Source organism: Rhinoraja longicauda, chromosome 10 (genome assembly GCF_053455715.1).
Source record: "Rhinoraja longicauda isolate Sanriku21f chromosome 10, sRhiLon1.1, whole genome shotgun sequence".
NCBI lineage: Eukaryota > Metazoa > Chordata > Chondrichthyes > Rajiformes > Arhynchobatidae > Rhinoraja > Rhinoraja longicauda.
Genome location: NC_135962.1, coordinates 6,214,926 through 6,238,484, shown reverse-complemented (window position 1 = coordinate 6,238,484; position 23,559 = coordinate 6,214,926). Strand labels below are relative to the sequence as shown.

Below are 23,559 nucleotides of genomic sequence, written 5' to 3'. Positions count from 1 at the left end.
AGTAATGAAATTGTCAAGTTCTGCAGGAGTCCACGAAGCAACACCAATACAGTACTGGAAAAAAAAGCTGATAGACTGATCCCAGGGTAGGACAGAAATACAAAACGATGAGAATAGCTTGGGGCCCATACAACTGGCCATACCTATATGTGCTCTGGAGAATGTGATATGGAGTTGAAGGTGACATTTTCAATTTGAGAACAAGTTCAGCCAGCTGAATGAATATGTTGATGGAAGAGAGGTTGCTCATGGTAGAAACAGAGGGCCCTCAGTCCATCCTGATGTGGGATGGAGATGTGAAGGGACTGTACACCTTGATAAAGATAACCTGAATGAATAGGTCAAAGATGAATAAGAAGGACGCAATCACCCTGATGGTTATACTGTAGGGGAGGGGCAGATGTACTGCAGGCCTCCCTATAGCCAGCAAGAGATACAGGAATAGATATGTTGGCAGACAATGGAAAGATCTAAAAACAGCAGGATAGTTGTTGTGGGTGACTTTTAATTTCCTCAATGTTGACCAGGATTCCCTAAGCACTAGAGGCTTGGAGAGGGCAGAATTCGTTATAGAAACATAGAAAATAGGTGCAGGAGTAGGCCATTCTGCCCTTCAAGCCGGCACCGCCATTCAATATGATCATGGCTGATCATCCTAAATCAGTACCCCGTTCCTGCTTTCTCCCCATATCCCTTGATTCCGGGAAAAGAGCCTGGGCAGTTATTTTGGCTGGATGGAGGTCTGTGCTTTTGATGTTTTGCAAGAATCAATGCAGAGTTCTCTGACATATGGAATGGAAATTGTGCCGTTGTAGATAGTGAGGAAGGTCATCAAATGATATAGGTCCGTCAGAAATATGGGCAGAGAAATGGCAGATGGAGTTTAATCTGGACAAGTGTGAGAGCATGTGGAGGTTTTGGGGAGGAGGCAGAACGGTTCACCAGGATGTTGCCTAGATTAGAGGGTATTAGCTATAAAGAGAGTTTGGACAAACCTGTTTTCCCTGGAAGGACGGAGGCTGGTGGTGACTGAGAGAAATATATAAAATTATGAGAGGCATCGATAGGGTGGATAGTCAGAACCTATTTCCCAGGGTGAAAATGTCAAATACTAGAGGGTATAGCCTTAAGGGGGGGGGGGGGGGGGGAGGTGAAGGAGGTCTGCGGGGTGTTTGTTTTTACACTGGCAGTGGTAGGTGGCTGGAATGCACTGCCAGAGTAGGTAGTGGAAGCAGATACGATAGTAACGTTTAAGAGGCATTGTGAATGGAATTCATGTGCTACAATGCTGAGAACTCTATCCTGCACTCTGTATCTTTGCATTTGCTCCGTCTATTGTATTTGAGTTTGACTGGATTGCATTTATGTATGGTATATCTGATCTGATTGGATAGCATGCAAAACAAAGCTTTTCACTGTACCTCGGTACACGTGACAATAATACACCTAAATCTTAAACTAGACAGGCACAGAACAGACTGGGAATGGAGGTAAATAGATCTTGTGCATGCAGATGGGGTTAGTTAAAATTAACAATGCTGTTCTAGGTTCATTGAGATATATTTAAGGTGTTAATAGATAATGTAGGAGCCATTTACACTTAAATTAGTTACTGTTATTATATTATGGCCATGTTTTAGTTTCTATTTGTCTGTACTTTGGAAGGTGAGATTTGATACATATCTGAGTGTCTACATCTGAGGAGGCTAGTGTAGCCACAGAGATTGGGGGTCAGTTTAGTCTCAGAGGATGGAGAGAAAACAGTTGTTTACCACGAGGTAACGACCACACGGTAACGACCACACGGTAACGGCCACACGGTAACGATCACACGGTAACTACCACGCTGTAATGACCACACGGTAATAACCACACGGTAACGACCACACGGTAACGACCTCGCGGTAATGACCACACGATAACTACCATGCTGTAATGACCACGCTGTAACGACCACGCGGTAATGACCACACGATAACTACCACGCTGTAATGACCACGCTGTAACGACCACATGGTAATGACCACACGGTAACTACCACGCTGTAATGACCACGCGGTAACGACCACATGGTAACGATCACATGGTAATGACCACACGGTAACTACCACGCTGTAATGACCACGCGGTAATGACCACGCGGTAATGACCACGCGGTAACGACCACACGGTAACGACCACACGGTAACGACTGTGTTGTTTGAAGAGGAAACAGTTGATAAGAACTATAAACTATGAATTATTCTTTTGATTTGTGCTACTTTAGTAAAGACCAATTAATTAAGAAACAGCGTTTGGAAGATTCGTTTTTGCTATCTCAGAGTGCTGTGTGTGCATAAGCTATATCTCCACCACATCCCCAAGCAGTAATGGCTATCGAAGTTGGACTTTGAGAAGGTATAGAAACTGCCATTTCAGATAAATATTCAAATCGTTGAGAATTAGGATTTGGGGGAACTGGCATGAAAGTAAATTTGTGGTCTGCAATAGTCATATTGGGAGCCATACTGGTAGCTGACTCCTGAACTTATTTTCTTATACTCTTGATATTATTTAAGTACTTAAGTTTTGTTAAAACACATCTGTGTTTTGTTGGGGCTCAGCATTTGGGGTATTCAGTTGACTTGGCCATTTTTTGATATCATGTGGTGTGAGTCAGATGGTGGTAATAGAGGGATGTTTTTACAATTGGGGGCATATACCAGTAGACCGATACACCGGTGATGTGTTGCAGGGATTGGTGCTAGGTCCCATGTTGTTTGTCATTTATATTAACCACTTGGGTGCGAATGTAGGTTGTATAATTGGTGTATTTGCAGATAGCGCCAGGATTGGTGGTGTGGACAGTCAGGAAGGTTAAGGTTACAATACGATCTAGATCAACTGGTATAGTGGGCAAAGGATTGGCAGATGGAATTTAGCTTAGACAGTGTGGGGTGATGTACTTTGGGAGGTTAGACCAGCATGAGACTTGTATGGTGAGTGGCAGAGCCCTAGAGATCATAGAAACCTAGGGGTACATGACTCCATGAAAGTGCTGAGGTGATGAAGAAGGCGTATGGCATACTTGCCTTTGTCAGTCGGTACACTGGGACAAGTGTTGAAGCGTCGTGTTACAACTGTACAAGATGTTGATGGGACTGCATCTGGGGTATTGTATGCAGTTCTGGTGACCACACTAAAGGAAGAATGTGATTAAACCCATAGTGATGTCTGTTCTTATCGCTGCTTTCTAAGGAGGTATTGGATTTCATCAATGTAGTTACTTTATTGAAATGTGCATAGGAGTTGAAGTGATGAAACTGCTGGGCATTGGGTTGAGTAATAGAAGGGATCCATTACTGTGACAATAATACAAACGCATCCCACAGGTAAATTGGATTGGTCAGGAATTTGTATACACATTTTGAAAGTAGTATTCTCAAAGCAAAATTCTGCAAGCTTTTGCAAATTCTACACGCACATGTGGTTAAATGGATGCGCGCTCAACAAAGTGACGCCAGCAGGAAAGCCACATTCTTACAGATCTGGAAAGCTCCTGATATCTGGAGCTGTCAATGTGGAGCTTGCATGCCCTCCCTTTGGTCATGTGGGTATCCTCTGTGCATTCTGGTTTCCTCCCAAAGATGTGTGGCTCGGTGGCTTAATTGGCCACTGTGAATTGCCACTGGTGAGTGGGTGCATGGGAGAATCTAGGGGGAGTTGGTGAGAATGTGGGGAGAATAAAATGGAATTAATGTAAGAGTACTGTAAATGGATATTTGATGGTTGGTGTGGACTTGGAGGGCTGAAGCACCTCTTTCTGTGCTGTATTTCTGACTCGAGTTAAAACGGGAAAAATGTTCATTCTTTCATCGTCTCTTTCTAATGCATGTTCGAAACTTTTTTCTTTTGCATCAGTAATCCTTTACTTTTTTTTTTCTTGCATTGCATTCTTGCCTCTCAGAAAAAAAGCATCTAATTATGGTTTTTGTCTTCACAGTATTATTTGTGTTATTGTTTGGATATAGAACACCTAATCTTTTGATATCCATTTGATATCCATTTAACGGCTTTCTTCAGTTTCTGCCCATGTGCTCTCTCGATACAGTAATTTATTTACAGCATTTGATATATAAATGGTGCTAATTCTGAAATTTATGCTTATAGGGAGAAAGTAAAGGATACATGAAGATAGTGAAATGATGGTAAGTGTGCAAAAGTATTTTTACACAATTAATATTCCATGTTATATTTGGGAAGATTGTGTCAATTCATTTGGAACATGTTTTTTCCCCCAAATCTTTCTCAATTAAAAATCCTAACAGCTCTAACTGGTACTGAAGAATACAAAATGCTGATCTATTATTGGCTAACTATTTATTGACTGGCTACTTTGAAAAAACCCAATACATTGCATGCTGGAGATCTAATTTAAACCAGAAAACAACGGGAATACTCACCAGTTCAGGCAGCACCTGCAGGGAGAGAAGTAAAGTGAAAGGTTCTGATGTAAGGTCATCAATCGGAAACGTTTCTGGAGTTTGTCAGTGTCTTCCCAAATATTTGATGCTTGGCTCATTTTTTTGGATGGGGATCTTTTGTTGATTTGATACATGGTATACTTCAATGATTTTGGAGATTGTTTCTTGAGATATACGATTATATTGTGGGTTGTAAATGATCAAAACACGATTATAGTTGTGAATCTCCCTAATCATTAATCTGATTCTCTTGAAGTTGATGACAATACCTTTGTTTTGTGATTTTCATAATTAGGCCATTCAGACCATCCAGTCTACTCCTCCATTTTGTCATGGCTGATCTATCTTTTGTTCTCAACCTCATTCTCCTGCCTTCTCCCCATCACTGTTGACACTCTTACTAATTAAGAGCCTGTCAATCTCCATTTTAAAAATGACGGACTCCACACCCATCTGTGGCAATTAATTTTACAGATTCACCACCCTCTGGCTAAAGAAATTCCTCTTCATCTCCTTTCCAAAGGTATGTCCTTTTATTCTGAGGCTGTGCCTTCTGGTCGAAGACTCTCCCACTAGTGGAAACATCCTCTTCACATCCACGCTATCCAGGCCTTTCATTATTTTGTAAACAACTGCAAAGATTTTGGCACCAAAGATTTTGGGCAGTATATCACTGAAATGGTATTGAATAAAATGCATGTTATTTGAAGGGTTTGTGCTTTTCAGGGGGGAAAAAAGGACAATTAAATTAAAATACTGCCATTATATTCTGCTTAATTTTAGTTTTATTTCAATTATTCTGTGAGGCTATTTTAGGTGCCCAGATTTAAAAGATTAAACAATGACATCTACTAGAAAACAGTTTGAACAAGCTGTGATGGTGAAGATTGATTTTGATTTCACTGTATTAAATTATTATTTGATATAGACCTATTAGTTTGACGTCTGTGGTGGGAAAATTAATGGAAAAGATACTTAGGGACAATATATATAATTATTTGGATAATCAAGGCCTGATTAGAAACAGTCAACATGGATTTGTGCCTGGAAGGTCATGTTTGACTAATCTTCTTGAATTTTTTGAAGAGGTTACCAGGGAAATTGATAAGGGCAAGGCTGTGGATGTTGTCTATATGGACTTCAGTAAGGCATTTGACAAGGTTCCACATGGAAGGTTGATTAAGAAGGTTAAATCGTTGGGTATTAATAGTGAGGTTGCAAGATGGATTCAACAATGGCTGAATGGGAGATACCAGAGGGTAACGGTTGACAATTGTATGTCAGGTTGGAGGCCAGTGTCTAGTGGAGTGCCCCAAGGATCTGTGTTGGGTCCACTGTTGTTTGTCATTTACATTAATGATCTGGATGATGGTGTGGCAAATTGGATTAGTAAATATGCAGATGATACTAAGATAGGTGGAGTAGTTGATAGTGAGGTAGATTTTCAAAGTCTACAGAGAGACTTGGGCCTTTTGGAAGGGTGGGCTGAAAGATGGCAGATGGAGTTTAATGCTGATAAGTGTGAGGTGCTGCATTTTGGTAGGACAAATCAAAATAGGACGTACAGGGTAAATGGTAGGGAATTGAGGAATGCAGTGGAACAGAGGGATCTGGGAATAACTGTGCATTGTTCCCTGAAGGTGGAATCTCATGTGGATAGGGTGGTGAAGAAGGCGTTTGGTATGCTTGCCTTTATAAATCAGAGCATCGAGTATAGAAGTTGGGATGTAATGTTGAAATTGTACAGGGCATTGGTGAGGCCAAATCTGGAGTATGGTGTGCAGTTCTGGTCGCCAAATTATAGGAAGGATGTCGACAAAATGGAGAGGGTACAGAGGAGATTTACTAGAATGTTGCCTGGGTTTCAGCACTTAGGCTACAGAGAGAGGTTGAACAGGTTGGGTCTTTATTCTTTGGAGCGTAGAAGGTTGAGGGGGGACTTGATAGAGGTTTTTAAAATTTTGAGAGGGACGGACAGAGTTGACGTGGGTAGGCTTTTCCCTTTGAGAGTGGGGAAGATTCCAACAAGGGGACATAGCTTCAGAATTGAGGGACAAAGGTTTAGGGGTAACATGAGGGGGAACTTCTTTACTCAGAGGGTGGTGGCTGTATGGAATGGGCTTCCGGTGGAAGTGGTGGAGGCTGGCTCGATTTTATTATTTAAGAGTAAATTGGATAGGTATATGGATAGGAGGGGATTGGAGGGTTATGGTCTGAGTGCAGGTAGATGAGACTAGGTCAGGGAGAATGGTCGGCGTGGACTGGTAGGGCCGGACAGGCCTGTTTCCATGCTGTAGTTGTTATATGTTATATATGTTATAATTTTTTATTGGGAATTAGCTATGCAATATTTTCTTGTGTTCTGGGAGGCTGTAATTCAATAAATTGAGCCGACAGGTTGCTCAGGATAAAGATTTTTATTAGAAGAGATCCATCGTGAATGAGCTATTCCAAGATGCTGCTTCTCAGTACATGCAACATTTGGCCAGTTGGACAGAGATTAGCCAAGCTTCTCAAGGATAACTAGTGATGGGCAATTGACTTAGCCTGTAAATCCTTGAATGAATATATATAAATTAGGATAATAAAAATAAAGGTTGACTTCTTCCATTTTAATCTTGGACCATGTTGTAGGAACGTCTTAGCCAGGCCTTTGTCATCTTCAGAACTGACCTAATCCTCATTTCTGCAATCTCCTCCAGTCTTAGTCTACTTGGAATCTCCATTTCTCTGCTTGTACATCTTTCACACAACTCATGTCCCATAATTGGTGGTGCTCTAAACTATGCTTTTATCAATTAAGTTGGAGTGAAAGATCCTACTCACTGGAGATCTCTGCATTCATCCAGTCATGGCATCCAAATGACTGGATATCATTTCAAAGAGCTTGATGATATTTTATTCTGTTATTGTCTCTGGACTATGACAATATTCTGAGTAATTTAAATCTGCAATGAAGTGATGTTTTTTTCTGCATGGAATAGATAGTCATAATGGTTTCATTAATATTAATTCTTATTAAATCGTAATTAGGCCATTCAGACCATCCTAATCGGATTAGTTTTAAACTGGAAAATAGCTGATCGCTTACAAAATTGTTTTGTGCAAGTTATTCTTTTATGTGCCAGAAAATAGTGGCTGATGTGTGCAGTGCATCAGACATCTCGTTATTATATTCAAAATACATGGAGCTTTCCAAATCGGTGGGGGGTATTGGTGACATGGGGTTAGCAAAGGGAGCTGTAAGAAAATAAGAATGATGGGTTCAGCTTGTGGAGGCTATAATTTTTCTCTTGGAATCCACAGTATGGATATTGTCTATTAAGTTGTGTCCATGGAATTGTGGTATTTAATGGCAAGCGTACATGTAGAAGTGACAATGTAAAATACCCTATGCAGAGCTGTGTATGCATTTGTCAAGCTGCCTCGGCACTTGGCTTGAAGCCCGCAGGCTTTTGTAATCAAAGCATGATCACGATCACCATGCAGTTACTACTGGGATACTGACCGATGTCTCTAGAAGCTGTTTGGAAGAAGCCCAGGATTGCTCATACTCAAAATGCAGAAGGCTGTGAGTATTTTAATTTGTATTTTAAAATACTGACGTAGTCTTTGTGAAAGCTATGAGTAACAAAGTAAGTTCTGCTATGTGTAGCAGAATAGAGACGACTATAAATCTGTATTAGAAAGAAATGGCTTATTAAATAGAAGGTAGTGCCAGCCATTTTCAGGCTGGTCGATCAGCTGGGTTCTGGTTACAGCTATTCTGGTTGCAGGAGTTGAATGTTGGGTATGCATGATCAGCACGTGTGTGTGTGTGTGTGTGTGTGTATGTTTGTATGTGTGTGTCTGTGTCTGCATTTGAAAAGGTATATGTACATATATATATTTAAATCCATGCTTCAAACTCTTCTGAGTGAGAATCAGTTATCAGTGGACTCAAACTAAAGTGAAACGCTACAAGAAAGGGATTCTATTCCTGGAATAAGGCAGCAGTCAGAGGGTTATGACTATGCATTTGCGCTCTTGTGTTGAAACCAAAAAAGGTATGAATGTTAGGTACTCCACTAGCTTGCAACAAAGATAATTATTGGCATATAAATCTTTGTCAGCATGAGAGTTGGGTTTACAATTTTACAATCAAATAACTTCACTTAAGCCATCATGCTTTTTCTCTGTTGGATTGTGCAGCATTATCTTTGAATTGTAGAACAGCTGTAGATTCTTTTGTCTCTTTGTGTAAGCTGAGAATGGAGGACGCGTGATAAATTAATATTGGTGAACCATGATAAGACTGGGGTGGGGGGCGATTGGGGGAGGGTGGAAAAGAAATGGGGGATGGGAGGAAAATGTTCACATCAGAAGTCTTTTGTTCTTTTACTTATTGCCTATATTTTTTTCTACCATGTCGATTGCTCAACATTATCATATGAATATAGAAACATAGAAAAAAGGTGCAGGAGGAGGCCATTCGGCCCTTCGAGCTAGCACCACCATTCATTGTGATCATGGCTGATCGTCCACAATCAATAACGCGTGCCTGCCTTCTCCCCATATCCCTTGATTCCACTAGCCCTTAGAGCTCTGTCTAACTCTCCATAATATCATCCATGTATTCTCAGACTACCCTCCTCACATTCAACAACACCACCAATTTTTGTGCCCTATATTAAATTAGTTTTGGATTGACTTTGCTGTGGATCCCATAACCGTTAACCTTTTGGACCAGTTTCAAATGTGGGACCTTGTCAAATGCCTTCTGCAGCCCATGTAGATATTGACCGTGCTGCCCTCATCAATACATTATGTTTACCCTCTGGAAAAATTGAATTAGATAAGATTCCTCCCTAACATTACCACATTGAGTATTTTTTATTAATTTCCACCTCTCGTGGTTATTGAGAGCCATGCGTAACAAATGGTATGACATGACACATTGTTGTACCAGCCACTGCTCTCGGATGAATGATTGTCTTTAATTTTTTTAGTTTAGTTTAGAAATACAGTGTGGAAACAGGCCCTTCGGCCCACCGAGTCCGTGCCGACCAACGATCACCCATCCACTGGTTCTGTCCTATATACTAGGGACAATTTACAGAAGCTAATTAACTTACAAACCTGCATGTCTTTGGAATGTGGGAGGAAACCAGAGCACCCAGAGAAAAGCCACAGGGAGAATGTACAAACTCTGTATAGACAGCACCCTTACTAAGGATTGAACCCAGGTCTTTGGTGCTGTAAGGCAGCAAGTCTACCGCCGTGCCACTGTGCTGCTCTGTTAACCCTTTACTAGCATAGCTATATTACATTTGTTGAGAAGCTCTATAAAGCAATGTAAAGATGCAAGTAACTGCAGATCATGGAATCCTGAAATCCTGAGCAAATCACAATGTGCTGGAGGATCTCAGCGGGTCAGGCAGCATTCGTGGAGGGGAATGGACAGATGATGTTTCAGGTCGGGATCCTTTACTCTACGTTGGCACAATTTTTTTCCACTGCTTGACTCCTGCATACGTTTGTTCCATGTCTCTCGACATGCAGATCCTGCTTCTTTTCATTCTTCAAACAATATGCAATTTCTGTCTCTGTCTCTGAACGGGTGGATTTGAGTTTAAGATCAAGTGACAAATGATGGAAATTCATCCAAAATTGCTTTTAATTTGTGCACTGGTTTGGAATCCAGTATCATTGCTGTGGAAGAGAGTTGTACAGATGCGTGCATGTGTCTTCATTGCTGAACACATTGCTTTGAATGTGCAGTAAATGCACATTGATAACTGACAGTAAAAGCGCTGTCACTCATCTATTCTTGGAGTTCGTAATGTAAAACACCTGAGCATTGCTGAAAGTTGTTCTGAATTTTTTCGAGATTTTAATTGGGCAAGGGATCACACCAGATGAGGTGGCAGTGAGAGGAGGTTGATCCATACATCTTGCCTGTTGTGAGCCTTTAAAATATAATAGACAAATTGGAGTCATTGAATCTAGTGCATTGAAGGCAGGGATGAATTTCATCATCAATGTTTGCTGTCTCCAAGAGGCAGCTTCTGAGATGGGAAATGGTCCACATTTCCCATAGTAACAATATAAATCTTTATTGTCAGAGGATGGAGTGGTGTAACATTGGGGGTGGTTATTAGAGGGGCTAACAGATGTTGAGTGTGAGACACATCCTCCTTCACTGTGTGTTTTGGTGAATATCTTGGATATGGATCTCTAAGTATGCATAATTGCAAGCATCATCCGTGTACTGCAACTCGACCGCTGAAGTTTGGTTGATATTCGTTCTAAAGTCATAGGAGCAGAATTAGGCCATTTGGACCATCTAGTCTACTCCGCCATTTAATCATGGCAGATCTATCTTTCTCTTTCAACCCCATTCTCCTGCCTTTTACCTTTAACCTTTGACAACCTTACTGATCCAGAACCTGTCAATCTTCGCTTTAATGATATCCAAAGACAGCCACAGCTGTCTGTGGTAATGAATTCCATAGATTCAACACCCCTCTGTCTGAAGAAATTCCTCCTCATCTTTCTAAAGGTACGTCCTTTTATTGTGAGGCTGTGCCCTCTGGTCTTAGACACTCCCGCTAGTGAAAACATCCACTCTATCCAGGACTTTCATTAGTCAGTAAGTAGGAATGAGGACCCCTCCCCCTCCACCCATCCATCTAAACAGGCTCAGAGCCGTCAAACGCTCATCACACGTTAACCCATTTTCCCTGGATTCATTCTCGTAAACCTCCTCTGGACCCTCTCCAACGCGAGCACACCCCTCTTTAGATATGGGACCCAAAACTGCTCACAGTACTCCAAATGCAGTCTTGATCAGCAGCTTACATCTCTGCTTTTATATTCTCGTCTTCTCAAAATGAATGCTAACATTGCATTTAAGGTCATAAGGTCGTAACTGATAGGAGCAGAATTAGGCCATTTGGCCGATTAAGTCATCATCAATCATGGGTAATCTATCGCTCCCTCCTAACCTCATTCTTCTGCCTTCTCCGCATAACCCATGACACCCGCAGTAATCAGTTATCTCTGCTTTAGAAATACCCATCGACTTGGCCTCCACTGGCTTCTGTGGCAAAGAATTCCATGATTCACCACCATCTGACTAAAGAAATGACTCCTCATCTTCTTCCTAAAGGAACATCCTTTAATTCTGAGGATATGACCTCTAGTCCACACTCTCTCACTAGTGGACACATCCTCTCCACATCCACTCTATCCAAGCCCTTCACTATTCGGTACATTTCAATGAGGTCCCCCCCACATTCTTCTAAACTCCAGCAAGTACAGGCCCAGTGCCGTCAAACGCTCATCATATGTTAACCCACTCATTCTTGGGATCAATTATAAAGAAAGCACAGCAACGTCTCTACTTCCTGAGAAGATTACGGAGATTTGGTATGTCAGAGAGGATTCTCTTGAACTTCTACAGGTGTACAGTAGAGAGCATATTGACTGGTTGCATCACAGCCTGGTTAGGCAACTTGACTGCCCAGGAGCAAAGAAGACTGCAAAAAGTTGTGAACACTGCCCAGTCCATCACTGGCTCCGATCCCACCTCCATCGATGGAATCGCTGCCTCAAAAAGGCAGCCAGCACAATCAGAGATTATGCTGGCTGCCTTTATGAGGCAGCGATTCCACACCACCCTGTCTACAAACTCATTCCACCCCTGCCATCGGGAAGAAGGTATAGGAGCCTGAAAACTGTAACGTCCAGGTTTAGAAACAGCTTCTTCCCTACAGCCATTCGGCTATTAATTACAACTTCAAATAGTAAAGTCTGCTAGAGCACAATACTTCTCCGACCTTATTTCGAAAAACTCTCATAACTCCAAGGTCCTATTTAGAACAATTACCTCTGTCATATGTCCCGCCCCCAGTACCAGCTTAGTTGGGTCCCCTGCTAAGTGCGAAGAATTCGCTAAATTTTTCACCAACAAAGTTGAGAATATTAGAATGAACATTTCCCCTCCCACCCGTGACCTAGCTGTCTCACTAGTCTGTTCATCTAAATTGGACTGCTTCCAACCCGTCACTCTATCCTCCCTTGCAAAGCTTGTCTCCACTATGAAACCTGCAACCTGCCCCCTTGATCCTGCCCCCACTGCCCTTCTGAAGGATGTCATTGCAATAGCTGGTCCCAGCATCCTCTCTATTATCAACAGTTCTCTGGCCACTGGCACTGTTCCAACCAGTTTCAAGCACGCGGTGGTCCAGCCCCTACTGAAAAAACCTAACCTAGACCCCACCTTGCCTAGCAACTACAGACCCATTTCCAAACTGCCATTCCTGTCAAAAGTCCTTGAAAAGGCAATCCTTAACCAATTAGTGCCCTACCTGCACCAAAACACCATCCTGGAAAGTTTCCAGTCAGGTTTCAGAGCCCACCACAGCACAGAGTCTGCCTTGTTGAAGGTACACAACGACCTGCTTCTCGCCATCGACACCGGCGACTGTGCAATCCTGCTCCTTCTCGACCTCAGCGCAGCATTCGATACAGTGGACCACACCATCCTTATTGACCGTCTCCGGTACGCGGTTGGCATTGATGGCACTGCCCTGAGCTGGTTCGCTTCGTACCTCAAAGATAGGAGTTTCGCCATCAACATAGGCAGTTATTCCTCTGCTCCAGCTAGCCTCTCCTGCGGAGTTCCACAAGGCTCCATCCTAGGCCCCATTCTCTTCTCTCTATACATGCTCCCCCTTGGCCAAATCATTCAAAGGCACGGCATTTCTTTCCACTGCTATGCCGATGACACTCAGCTTTACCTCCCCCTGAAACCCAACAACCAGTCAAATTTAAACAGCCTCTCACACTGCCTTGAGGACATAAAATGTTGGATGGCACAGAACTTCCTCCAATTAAATGAGAGCAAGTCTGAGGTCATCCTATTCGGCCCCCCCGACTCCATCAAATTGATAACAGGCAGTCTTGGAAGCCTATCCTGCCTAGTCAAACCGCATGTCAAAAACCTCGGCATGATATTTGACTCTGCATTAAAATTTGATAAGCAAGTCAACGCTGTGGTAAAAGCCAGCTTCTTCCAACTTCGAACCATAGCTAAAATCAAACCTTTCCTCAAATTCGACGACACAGAAAAAATCATTCACGCTTTCATTTCCTCCCGCCTAGACTACTGCAACTCCCTATACACTGGGATCAGCCAATCTTCCCTGTCCCGCCTGCAACTGGTCCAAAACGCCGCAGCGAGACTCCTGACGGGTACCCGTAAAAGGGACCACATCACCCCGATTCTGGCCTCTCTCCACTGGCTCCCTGTACGGTACAGAATCAACTTCAAGCTCCTCCTATTCACGTATAAAGCCCTAAATGGACACTCCCCCCCCTACATCAAAAATCTTCTAACCCCCCTCTCTAACTCCAGGTCCCTCAGATCGGCCGACTTGGGGCTATTCACTATCCCGCGGTCTAGGCTTAAACTCAGGGGTGACCGCGCTTTTGCGGTTGCAGCTCCTAGACTGTGGAACAGCATCCCTCTCCCGATCAGAACTGCCCCCTCCATCGACTCCTTTAAGTCCAGGCTCAAAACATATTTCTACTCCCTAGCGTTTGAGGCTCATTGAGGAGGCGCTGTGAACTGTTTGCGTGCTACTGTATGTTTTCATTTTTTTTTCTATTGGAACCTAATCAAATGTACAGCACTTTGGTCAACGTGGGTTGTTTTTAAATGTGCTATACAAATAAAATTGACTTGACTTGACTTGACATAGACTATTATTGTTATTATTGCACTATTATTGCTTGTTTTTTAAAAATATATATATATATACACACTCGCACACATACATACACACAAAAAACAAGCAATAATAGTGCAATAATAACAATATTTATAAATATTTATATGTGTGTGTATTTGTATGTGTATATATACGCACACTGAACTTTTTTTCTCTCGTTATATTGTTTACAGTGCACTATGTTTACATATTCTGTTGTGCTGCAGCAAGTAAGAATTTCATTGTTCGATCTGGGACATATGACAATACAACACTTTTGAATCTTGATCATTCTTGTAAACTTCCTCTGGACCCTCTCCAGGGCCAGCACATCCTTCCTCAGATATGGTGCCCAAAATTGCTCACAGTGCTCCAAATGCGGCCTGTTCAGCACCATATAGAGCCTCAGCATCACATCCCTGTTTTTGTATACCAGCCCTCTTGAAATAAATGCTAGCAATGAGTTTGCTTTCTTTACTACCGATTCGACTTGCAGATTAACTTTTTTTTAATCCAGCACCAGCACTCCCAAGTTCTTTTGCAAGTCCGATTTCTGGATTGTCTCCTCATTTAGAAAATAGTTTAATTGGGTATTCACCTTCCCTCCTCTCACACTGGTCCTGATTTTAACCAACCTTACTCTCTTATCTCTTCTTAAACTTTCCATTCTGGAGACTTCTGTAACTTTTTCTGCACTCTCTCTCCCTTTAACTCCATCCTCACACTTCCAATTTGTCAACCCCACCGCCACTATTTAGTTTAAAGCTCTATCTACGGCCCTCGTTATATGGTTTGCCAGGAGTCTGGTCCCTGTGGGGTTTAAATGGAGTTTGTTCCATTGGAACAGTTCCCTCCTTCCCCAATACAGGTGCCAATGTCCCACAAATTCAAACCCACTTCTTCCACATCTGTCTTTGAGCTACGTGTTCAACTCTCTAATCTTCTCAACCTCATGCCAATTTGCAGGTGGGTCAGGTGGCAATCCAGGGATTATTTGCCTTCATTACTACTGATTCAACTTGCAAATGAACTTTTGGCAATCCTGCACCAGCACTCCCAAGTCCATTTGCACCTCTGATTTCTGAATCCTATACCCATTTGGGCCTTGGCCACACACAAAGGCAAAGCAAAATCATTGCTGTCTCTGCACAATTATCCAAATTCATGAAAAGGATAAGTGAACAATGATGCAGTCCAAATTCCTATCATTGATGTCCTAGTTATGCACCGTCGGCTACATTGGGCAAGCTCAACAACAGCCTGCTGAAATGGATAGATACTCTTTCAAGCTGTGTTCTGGGAGGAGATTGCTAGGTGGATGGGGAAAAAAGTATGAGGCAGTATTCAAAACTACTTTGAAGGGAACATAGAAAAGTACAAGAACAGACCCTTCGACCCACAACGTCCATGCCAAACACGATGCCAAGTTAAATAATCTCCTCCACATGATCCATATCCCTTCTTTCCTATTTATCCATGTGCCTGTCCAAAAGCTGCTTAAACGTCACTATCGTATCTGCCTCCAAGACCCCCATGGCAGTGTGTTGCAAGCATCCATTGCTCTCTGTGTAAAAATGTTAAAAAGGCCCTGCACATTTCCTTTAAACTTTCCCCATTTCACCTTGCTGTGTCCTCTAGCCTTTATCATTTCCATACCAGGAAAAAGGTTCTGACTGTCTAATCTATGTATACGTCTATCAAGCATCCCCACAGCCTCCAATGCTCTGGAGAAAACAACCCAGGTTTGTCCAACAACTACTTGGCGATGTGTAGGAAGGAACTGCAGGTGTTGGCTTATACAGAAGACAGACACAAAATGCTGGGGTAACTCAGGGGGTCGAGCAGCATCTCTGGGGAAAAGGAATAGGTGATGTTTCGCCAAAGACAGAAGCCAATTAAGAAGCAGAGCACCCAGAGAAAACCCACGTGGTCACAGGGAGAACGTAGAAACGCAGCACAGACAGCACCTGTAGTTGGGATCGAACTCTGTTCTCTGGTGCTGTGAGGCAGCAGCTCTACTGCTGGATGGAATATCTTGGGAACCCCTGGTGCACAACCATTCAAAGTGGAGAAAGAACATTTAGAATGATATTGTGAACATTGAGTTTATTCATTGGGACCACACAGAAGTCCTGTTTTAGCCGTGGAAGGAGTGCACCACACCTTAAACTGCACATTCCCTCGGCCTGTCTGTGGAAAAGTCTACAGTTTCCACGTTGTACTCATTTGCCCCCTCAGACCCACTAAACTGGAGTGGAACTTACTCATAAGGGACTATTTAAGAAGAGGTAGCAACAGATAAATACAATACCATAACAATCACCCCCTTACTACTACCGCTGATGTGCTCTCCCCTTTTTCTCATGCACTTTCGCATGCACTCATTGCTGTGACAATCTTGCAGCACACCCTTACAGCATATACATGCCGGCACACTTGCAAAAATTTAAATCACAAAGCAAAAGAGTGATCTTCTTGGGCAAGGAGGCTTTCTTCCTTGGGGAACTGAGCCCTCCAGATTGTGGAGCCAGGATTTCAAAAGTGCATACAAGGTAAACATAACTGACCTGCCATTTCAGATGCCTTCTCCTCTAATCGTATCCGCACCGTAATCTATGTATGTGACTGTGAACAATCCTTTTAACAGCATACACTCACCATCATTACATTCTTTAGTCTAAGCTGTGTAGCAGATTCAGCGGAATTAAATCCCAGTCTCCTTCCTTCATTTGAAGAGGAATGCAACCCATTTTTTGCTTGATGTTCCTTTGCCAGATTAGTTTGTATCACCATACAGATAAAAGAGCCTATTTTGGAGATATGCTTTTATATAGTGAGATTGCTCGCACTAGCAGACTACAGAGAACAAATAGAAGGTACTGTACTATAACCCGAGAAGGTGAGTTCACACAAACATTTAGTACTGGACGTCTTGAAAAGACATGAGGAAAAATGATATGGATGCACATGGATATTCTTGACACGTCAACAGACCTTTTAGAGAGCCTGCCAGAGATGCCAAAGAGCATGCAGTTCTTCCCCAACTAATTCTGGGTAATTTGAGAAGTTGTGTCCACAACCTAGTCAGCAGAGGATGACAATCGCACAATGTTGCCACTATCAAGTCAGAAGCACTGACTAAGTCCAGGTGGATCAGCGAAAGCGCAGCCCATTCCCAATGAAGTTCTGCTTGCTGTCAGCCAAAGAGTGCTAACTACAGTCTGGCACAGATATCTGCTTTCCAGGAGCTAACAGCTGGTATCAGGGAATTGTGATTGAGCATGAAAATCGGTTGGGAGACGATGTAATCATTGCATGTGTAGGAAGGAACTGCAAATGCTGGTTTACACCGAAGATAGACACAAAATGCTGGAGTAACTCAGTGGGGCAGGCAGCATCTCTGGAGAGAAGGAATGGGTGACATTTCGGGTCGAGACCCTCCTTCAGACTGAGGAAGGGTCGATTCTGAAGCAGTCGTTAGCAAATTCTGCCCTTGGGTTGGTTAAGCTATAACTGTTATACTGTCAGAGCTTGGAATATTTGTGGATATATAAAATCTATTGAAAATTGTGCTAATAAACATTTGAAAAAAAAGATTATAAAACTCTAAAATGAAAATATTTTTTAATGCAGTTAAGCACTTGTACCAATAATGATTGGTTATCTGAACAATGTAAAAGCACATTAATTACTGTACAGGTCCATTGATTTTCCAGCATTCTTGATACCAGAGCCTTGCTGGTTTATCTGTTTTGCTGGACCAACAGAGGTCATGGCCTCTGAGAGGAGCTGAATGGTACTAGAATGGTCCACCTAGGCTGCCGGGCAGCAGAGATACCGGCCCACAATGTCAGCCTCGGCTGCAGTAACCGATCTGCCAGCTCTGGCCAGGCTGGAATTCCAAGAGCCCGGCAGCAGAGAGACAATTTGTCTTGCCGATCGGCCGTACAAGTCCCGAAGAGGTCGAGATCCGTCGCCTCTCCTGGCCTAGACACCTTATTTTCGGGGCGATTCCCGTGGGGCATTCAAGTCTGCTCTGATAATTTTGTCTGCATTAAAGGAGATGCCGAACAACCAGTTGATGGAAAATTGGCGGTGAACCTGTGTTTCAAGAGTGTTTCATTGTCATATGTGCTTACAACGGAACAATGAAAATCTTGCTTCAATTTTACAGGCCCATTAATGCAAAAACACGCATCAATATATCATTAACAATAATACAATAAATGAATCAATATTTCCCAGTACCTCATGGCGAACTGCAAGAAACTGGTGCCCTGCAGCGGGGCTTCATGAGGAGTGCTTAGCTGAATGACAGCTGCTGAGACATCTCAGGAAGTTCAGCAATGCCTTGTTTATGCAAGAGCCCACTTGAAGTAACTTGGTTCTTCTGCCTGGCAGTTTATGTGAAATAAATTGTGAGCCACAGGTATGCATTAGTTGGCCCATTAATTCCACTTGGAATATTAAAAAAAGCACCAAGATCATTAGTTTTTAATCATAAATTTTAAAGTTTTGATTGCCTTTAATTGGCACATGCTTATGTTCATTAAATTCCTTGCTGTTCTGGACTCCGGGCTTTTTATTTTAATGGAAAGTAGGAGTGAAAAGCATGGCATTGGGAGGATGAGACATGATATCCGTTTATCCAATGTATGTGTGTGATCCTGCGAGTGTGGATGGGGCATCCAGACTATGGAACATCTCCTGAGCTGTGACATGCTGCATGACACATGCACTGTGAAGGATCTTGCAGAGGCTAACCACGTGGCACTAAAACTTGCTCGCTATTGGCAAACAGTTGTGTGATGACACGAATAAATAAATAAGCATTACTTATCAGATCATTCTTCTTCCACAGTAACATGGTAATTAATAGAAGGGGCATCATTTTCCCAGAGAGCTTCAAATTCAGATCAGTGAATCGACATTTACACCAGGGTGCAATGGAATTCATTGTTCACATTGTATTGAGTATACAGTGTACAGTGATGATAAACACAACAACAAATATACTAATGAGTGCAAAATAACAGACTGGTGCAAGATTGTAGTGGAATCGAAGGTAGTGTAACAATATTATCAACACTAAGTGTGAGAGGGGGAAAATATAATGGAGATGTGCGAGACACAGAGAGTAGTAGGTGCCCGGTGCTGCATTGCCAGTGGTGGAGAAAAATACAATAGTGCTTTTACGAGGCTTGTAGATAGGAACATGGAAGTACAGGAAATAGAGGGATATGGATCATCTCCAGGCTGATGAGATCAGTTTAACTTGGTTTCATGTTCACCACAAACATTGTGGATCGAAGAGTCCTTTCCTGTGCTGTACTGTTCTATGTTCATTAAATGACTTCTGACATCCCAAGTCCTTTCCTCAATTAATAAGGTATCAGTCAGCTTGGATGAGTACAACTCAACACGGTGGCGCAGCGGTAGAGTTGCTGCCTTACAGCCAATGCAGCGCCGGAGACTCAGGTTCGATCCCAACTACGGGCGCCGTCTGTACGGAGTTTGTACGTTCTCCCCGTGACCTGCGTGGGTTTTCTCCGAGATCTTCGGTTTCCTCCCACACTCCAAAGACGTACAGGTATGTAGGTTAATTGGCTGGGCAAATGTAACAAAAAATTGTCCCTAGTGGGTGTAGAATAGTGTTAGTGTGCGGGGATCGCTGGGCGGCGCAGACCCGGTGGGCCGAAGGGCCTGTTTCTGCGCTGTATCTCTAAAATTTAACTCTAACACCACTTGAGAATTTTGTGACCATCCAGAACAATAAGCCAGAATTTGTTGTTCCTCACTTGCCACCCTAAACATCCATTCCCTAGATCAGATGTACTGTGGGTACTCTCTATGAAATACATTTATCTATGAAATACGTTTAGTTACTATTCTAATGGCACATCCCAAACTTGTAACCTCCAACACCAATAACGACAAGTAATTCACAAGTCATTCACTGTCATGACCTACAAAAAATATTGCCATTTTTTCATTGTACCCAAAACTATTGTTGAACTTCACTGGGAAAAATGCAATGATTCAAAAAGATTCCTCACTGTCATATCCTGAGAGCAATTAGGGATGGGAAATAAATAATTGTCCTACCAGTGATAGCCACATCCAAAGACATAAATTAGGAAAGGAATGATTAAATAGTTGTGCTTGGTTATGCTGTCACTGACATGAAAGTCGGCTTTTGTGTTGTGAGCAGTACTGAAGCAATCAAGGTTTCTGATTGTTTCAACTTTTTGATTTTGGCTTGGAAGGATACACTGATATTTCCAGCTAATGAAACTTATTACTGTGTTGAAAATGTCATTGTGCTTTTCAAAAATCTGTTTTCTTCATGATTCTGCTCCATTGTTTTTAAATACCATCATTGGTTGCTACATTGCAAAAATTTTTAAAACAATGCCGTTACTGCAGCTTTATCAGAGTTCTGAAAACAGACAATGAATCTGAAGCATTTGCCAGGTTGATGTTGGGTTCTCATGATAGGTTTTCCTCAAGTGCCACGACTGTGTATTATGAACAGCGGTCTTACTTGGGTGAGCAAGCGTGTTTGATGTCTGTAACGTTTAATACAGTTTCAATTAATCAGAGAGTTGATTCTCACAGTAGACTCCAGCCAGTGAATGCCAAGGACTTGTAATGTCAAGGTGAGCCTCTTTTGTTCAAGTTCTTACTTTTCTTTGTCCGGCAGAGGCTGTGGAGGAGTGTTTAAAAGAGCAATGAATCGCACAGTGGCAGCAAATTCAGAAGGGGCCACCCTATAGTATTGTCTGCCTGTCTGCATCCTTGTTTCATCTCCCCCAGTATATTCCTCCTCCAGGCGTTGGACAAGGGCTGTGGGCTAATGATGGTCAGATTGTGAAGTATGCAGCAGACGATGATATCAAAGAATCAATTATGTCTGGAAAACCATGCGCCGAGCCTCCTTCCATTAATTATTTATTCACAAAATGATGGAGTAACTCAGCAGGTCAGGCAACATCTCAGGAAAGAAGGAATGGGCAACGTTTCAGTCCTCCTTCCATTAGTGATCTGCAGGCTCCAACTCTAGCTTTGAGATCATTGATGTCATTGGGTTCTTGGTAGTCCCATGGTTCTGATTATATTTCCACCAGCAGGAGCCTGCAGAGGAGTGAGGATGAGGAAGGAGGGAATATCTCCCAAAAATCAGCCATCTATGTGAACTATGGTAGTCACTATAAGCCTGAGACTGAAGGAATTGTGTGGGCGTTCCAAAAATGTCCCATTGATTAAAGGATCTGCAAGGGTTCTGAATGTCCTGCACTTCTCATGCTGTGGATTTCTCAAGATAGGAGCATAAAGTGAATGCAAGGAAACTAGCAAATTAGTATTTGAAGTGATTGATTTCTACTCCAGGGGAAAGAAATGATGTACCTATTCCTTGAGTAGAAAACATCATTTGCATCTCAAATGCAGTGAGAGCAGCAGGCTGTTGTTGCCTGGAATGATTCCAACACCTCGTAGAGCTGGGTGATGGTGACCTTTACAGGTTGAACACTGATTTTCTGGTAACTGATAATCTGTAACTGGAATAATTCTGCGGCTTAGGATCTCTGGAAAAAATGGATAGCAAGGCTCGGTGCTGGGACCGCAGCTATTTACAATATACATTAATGACTTGGATGAAGGGATTAAAAGTACCATTAGCAAATTTGCAGTTGATACAAAGCTGGGTGGCAGTGTGAACTGTGAGGAAGATGCTATGAGGTTGCAGGGTGACTTGGACAGGTTGTGTGAGTGGGCGGATGCATGGCAGATGCAGTTTAATGTGGATAAGTGTGAGGTTATCCACTTTGGTGGTAAGAATAGGAAGGCAGTATTATCTGAATGGTGTCAAGTTAGGAAAAGGGGACGTACAACGAGATCTTGGTGTCCTAGTGCATCAGTCACTGAAAGGAAGCATGCAGGTACAGCAGGCAGTGAAGAAAGCCAATGGAATGTTGGCCTTCATAACAAGAGGAGTTGAGTATAGGAGCAAAGAGGTCCTTCTGCAGTTGTACAGTGCCCTAATGAGACCGCACCTGGAGTACTGTGTGCAGTTTGGTCTCCAATTTTGAGGAAGGATCAGCCATGATCACATTGAATGGCGGTGCTGGCTCGGGGTCGAATGGCCTCCTCCTGCACCTATTGTCTATTGTGAAATTGGGCGCATCCTCAAAATGATTCAGGTGGCTGAGTTACTGCGGCACTTGGTGTCATTTCACTTTAAAACTAGGCATGGTTCCTGTGGGTCTCTCTCCCCTCTCACCTGCTGTCGCTTCCAAGATGGAATATGTCGGCGACTCTGCGAGAGAAGGAGGAGGCGGCAGTGGTGGGGGGGAGAGAGAAAGAGGCTGAGTGGACAGTCACGGGAGAAGCAGGTGGCGGGTGGTGGAGCAAGGAGCGGATAAAGCAAGACAGCAAGAAATAACAGCAGGTGAGAGGATGTCACTGGTGCACCCTGCGAGTTACGAGAGGTGTCGGAAGCCAGGCTATAAACAGCCAGGGACATAGTGGGAGCTGGAGATAGGCCGGCAGGTCATTCCATTCACATTCAGTTTATGTTTTATCTTTGTTTTTTAAGTTTCTAACACATGGGGGGTGTCATTAACGGGCCAGGGGGGTGTATTGTTGTTTCATTATCACGTGACCTCTGTGGGCCCAGGAAAACGGATAATCCTGAAAGGCTCTGGAACAGATGGTGCCATAAAATCGTTGTTCAACCTGTACGAGAAAAGCAGTCCAGGTCTGGGTCCAACTACTGTCAACACTGGATTTGAAAACATTCTCTGATACATTGCTTCCCAGAGAGCTTGTAGGAGTGTGGTTCTTTGTATACACTTGGGGAATAGTCCGTGCCATGAGACTTTCTTCCTCCCACTCTGGGTTCTTAGCGGATACCTACTGCTGCATTGCAACAGCATCCTTCATGCAGCAGAGCCACTGAAAACAAGTACTGAAGTACCCAAGGCAAGAAGGAAATATTTTGCAGTTTAACCAGGGTTGCTTTCATAGCTTGGTTTCACCTTGAGGCTCCAGGCATCCTCCAAGATCGTGCACAGCAACTGAACACCAAAGTGACCAATGTGCAAGGCACTATTCAAAGTGCTACGGTGCTCTGAATGGACACTGCGAAAAGCTGGTGACCCACTTAATTTCTTAATGATCCAGTTTTAGCAGCCAGTGCTCCAAACGTGTGTTACAGGAGGATTGTTGTGATTTGTGCGTTCTAGTGGATGATGTGCACATCAGTAACAAGTATAATTTACTGTGCTCCAGTGTTACCCTGTTTGCACAGTTTATGTACAAACATTGACATTTTCTCACCT

The 23,559-nt window shown here is 42.9% G+C and overlaps 1 protein-coding gene across 6 annotated transcripts in view; it reads left to right on the top strand.

The window, feature by feature from the left end:
* Positions 1-23,559, top strand: part of LOC144597168 (uncharacterized) — a 140,131-nt gene that overhangs the window by 5,903 nt on the left and 110,669 nt on the right. For 4 of the 6 annotated variants that reach the window (XR_013547706.1, XM_078406144.1, XM_078406140.1 and 1 more), the window contains exon 1: positions 7,915-8,034. The exons of 1 other annotated variant lie outside the window; for it this stretch is intronic. Coding sequence is in view for 4 of the 5 variants with exons in the window: in XM_078406144.1 (XP_078262270.1) it covers positions 8,023-8,034 (12 nt within the window). In the remaining variant the exon portion in view is untranslated. Of the gene's footprint in view, positions 1-4,149; positions 4,188-7,914; positions 8,035-23,559 lie in introns of those variants that run through there. One more of the 6 variants, XM_078406141.1, reaches the window with a different exon arrangement.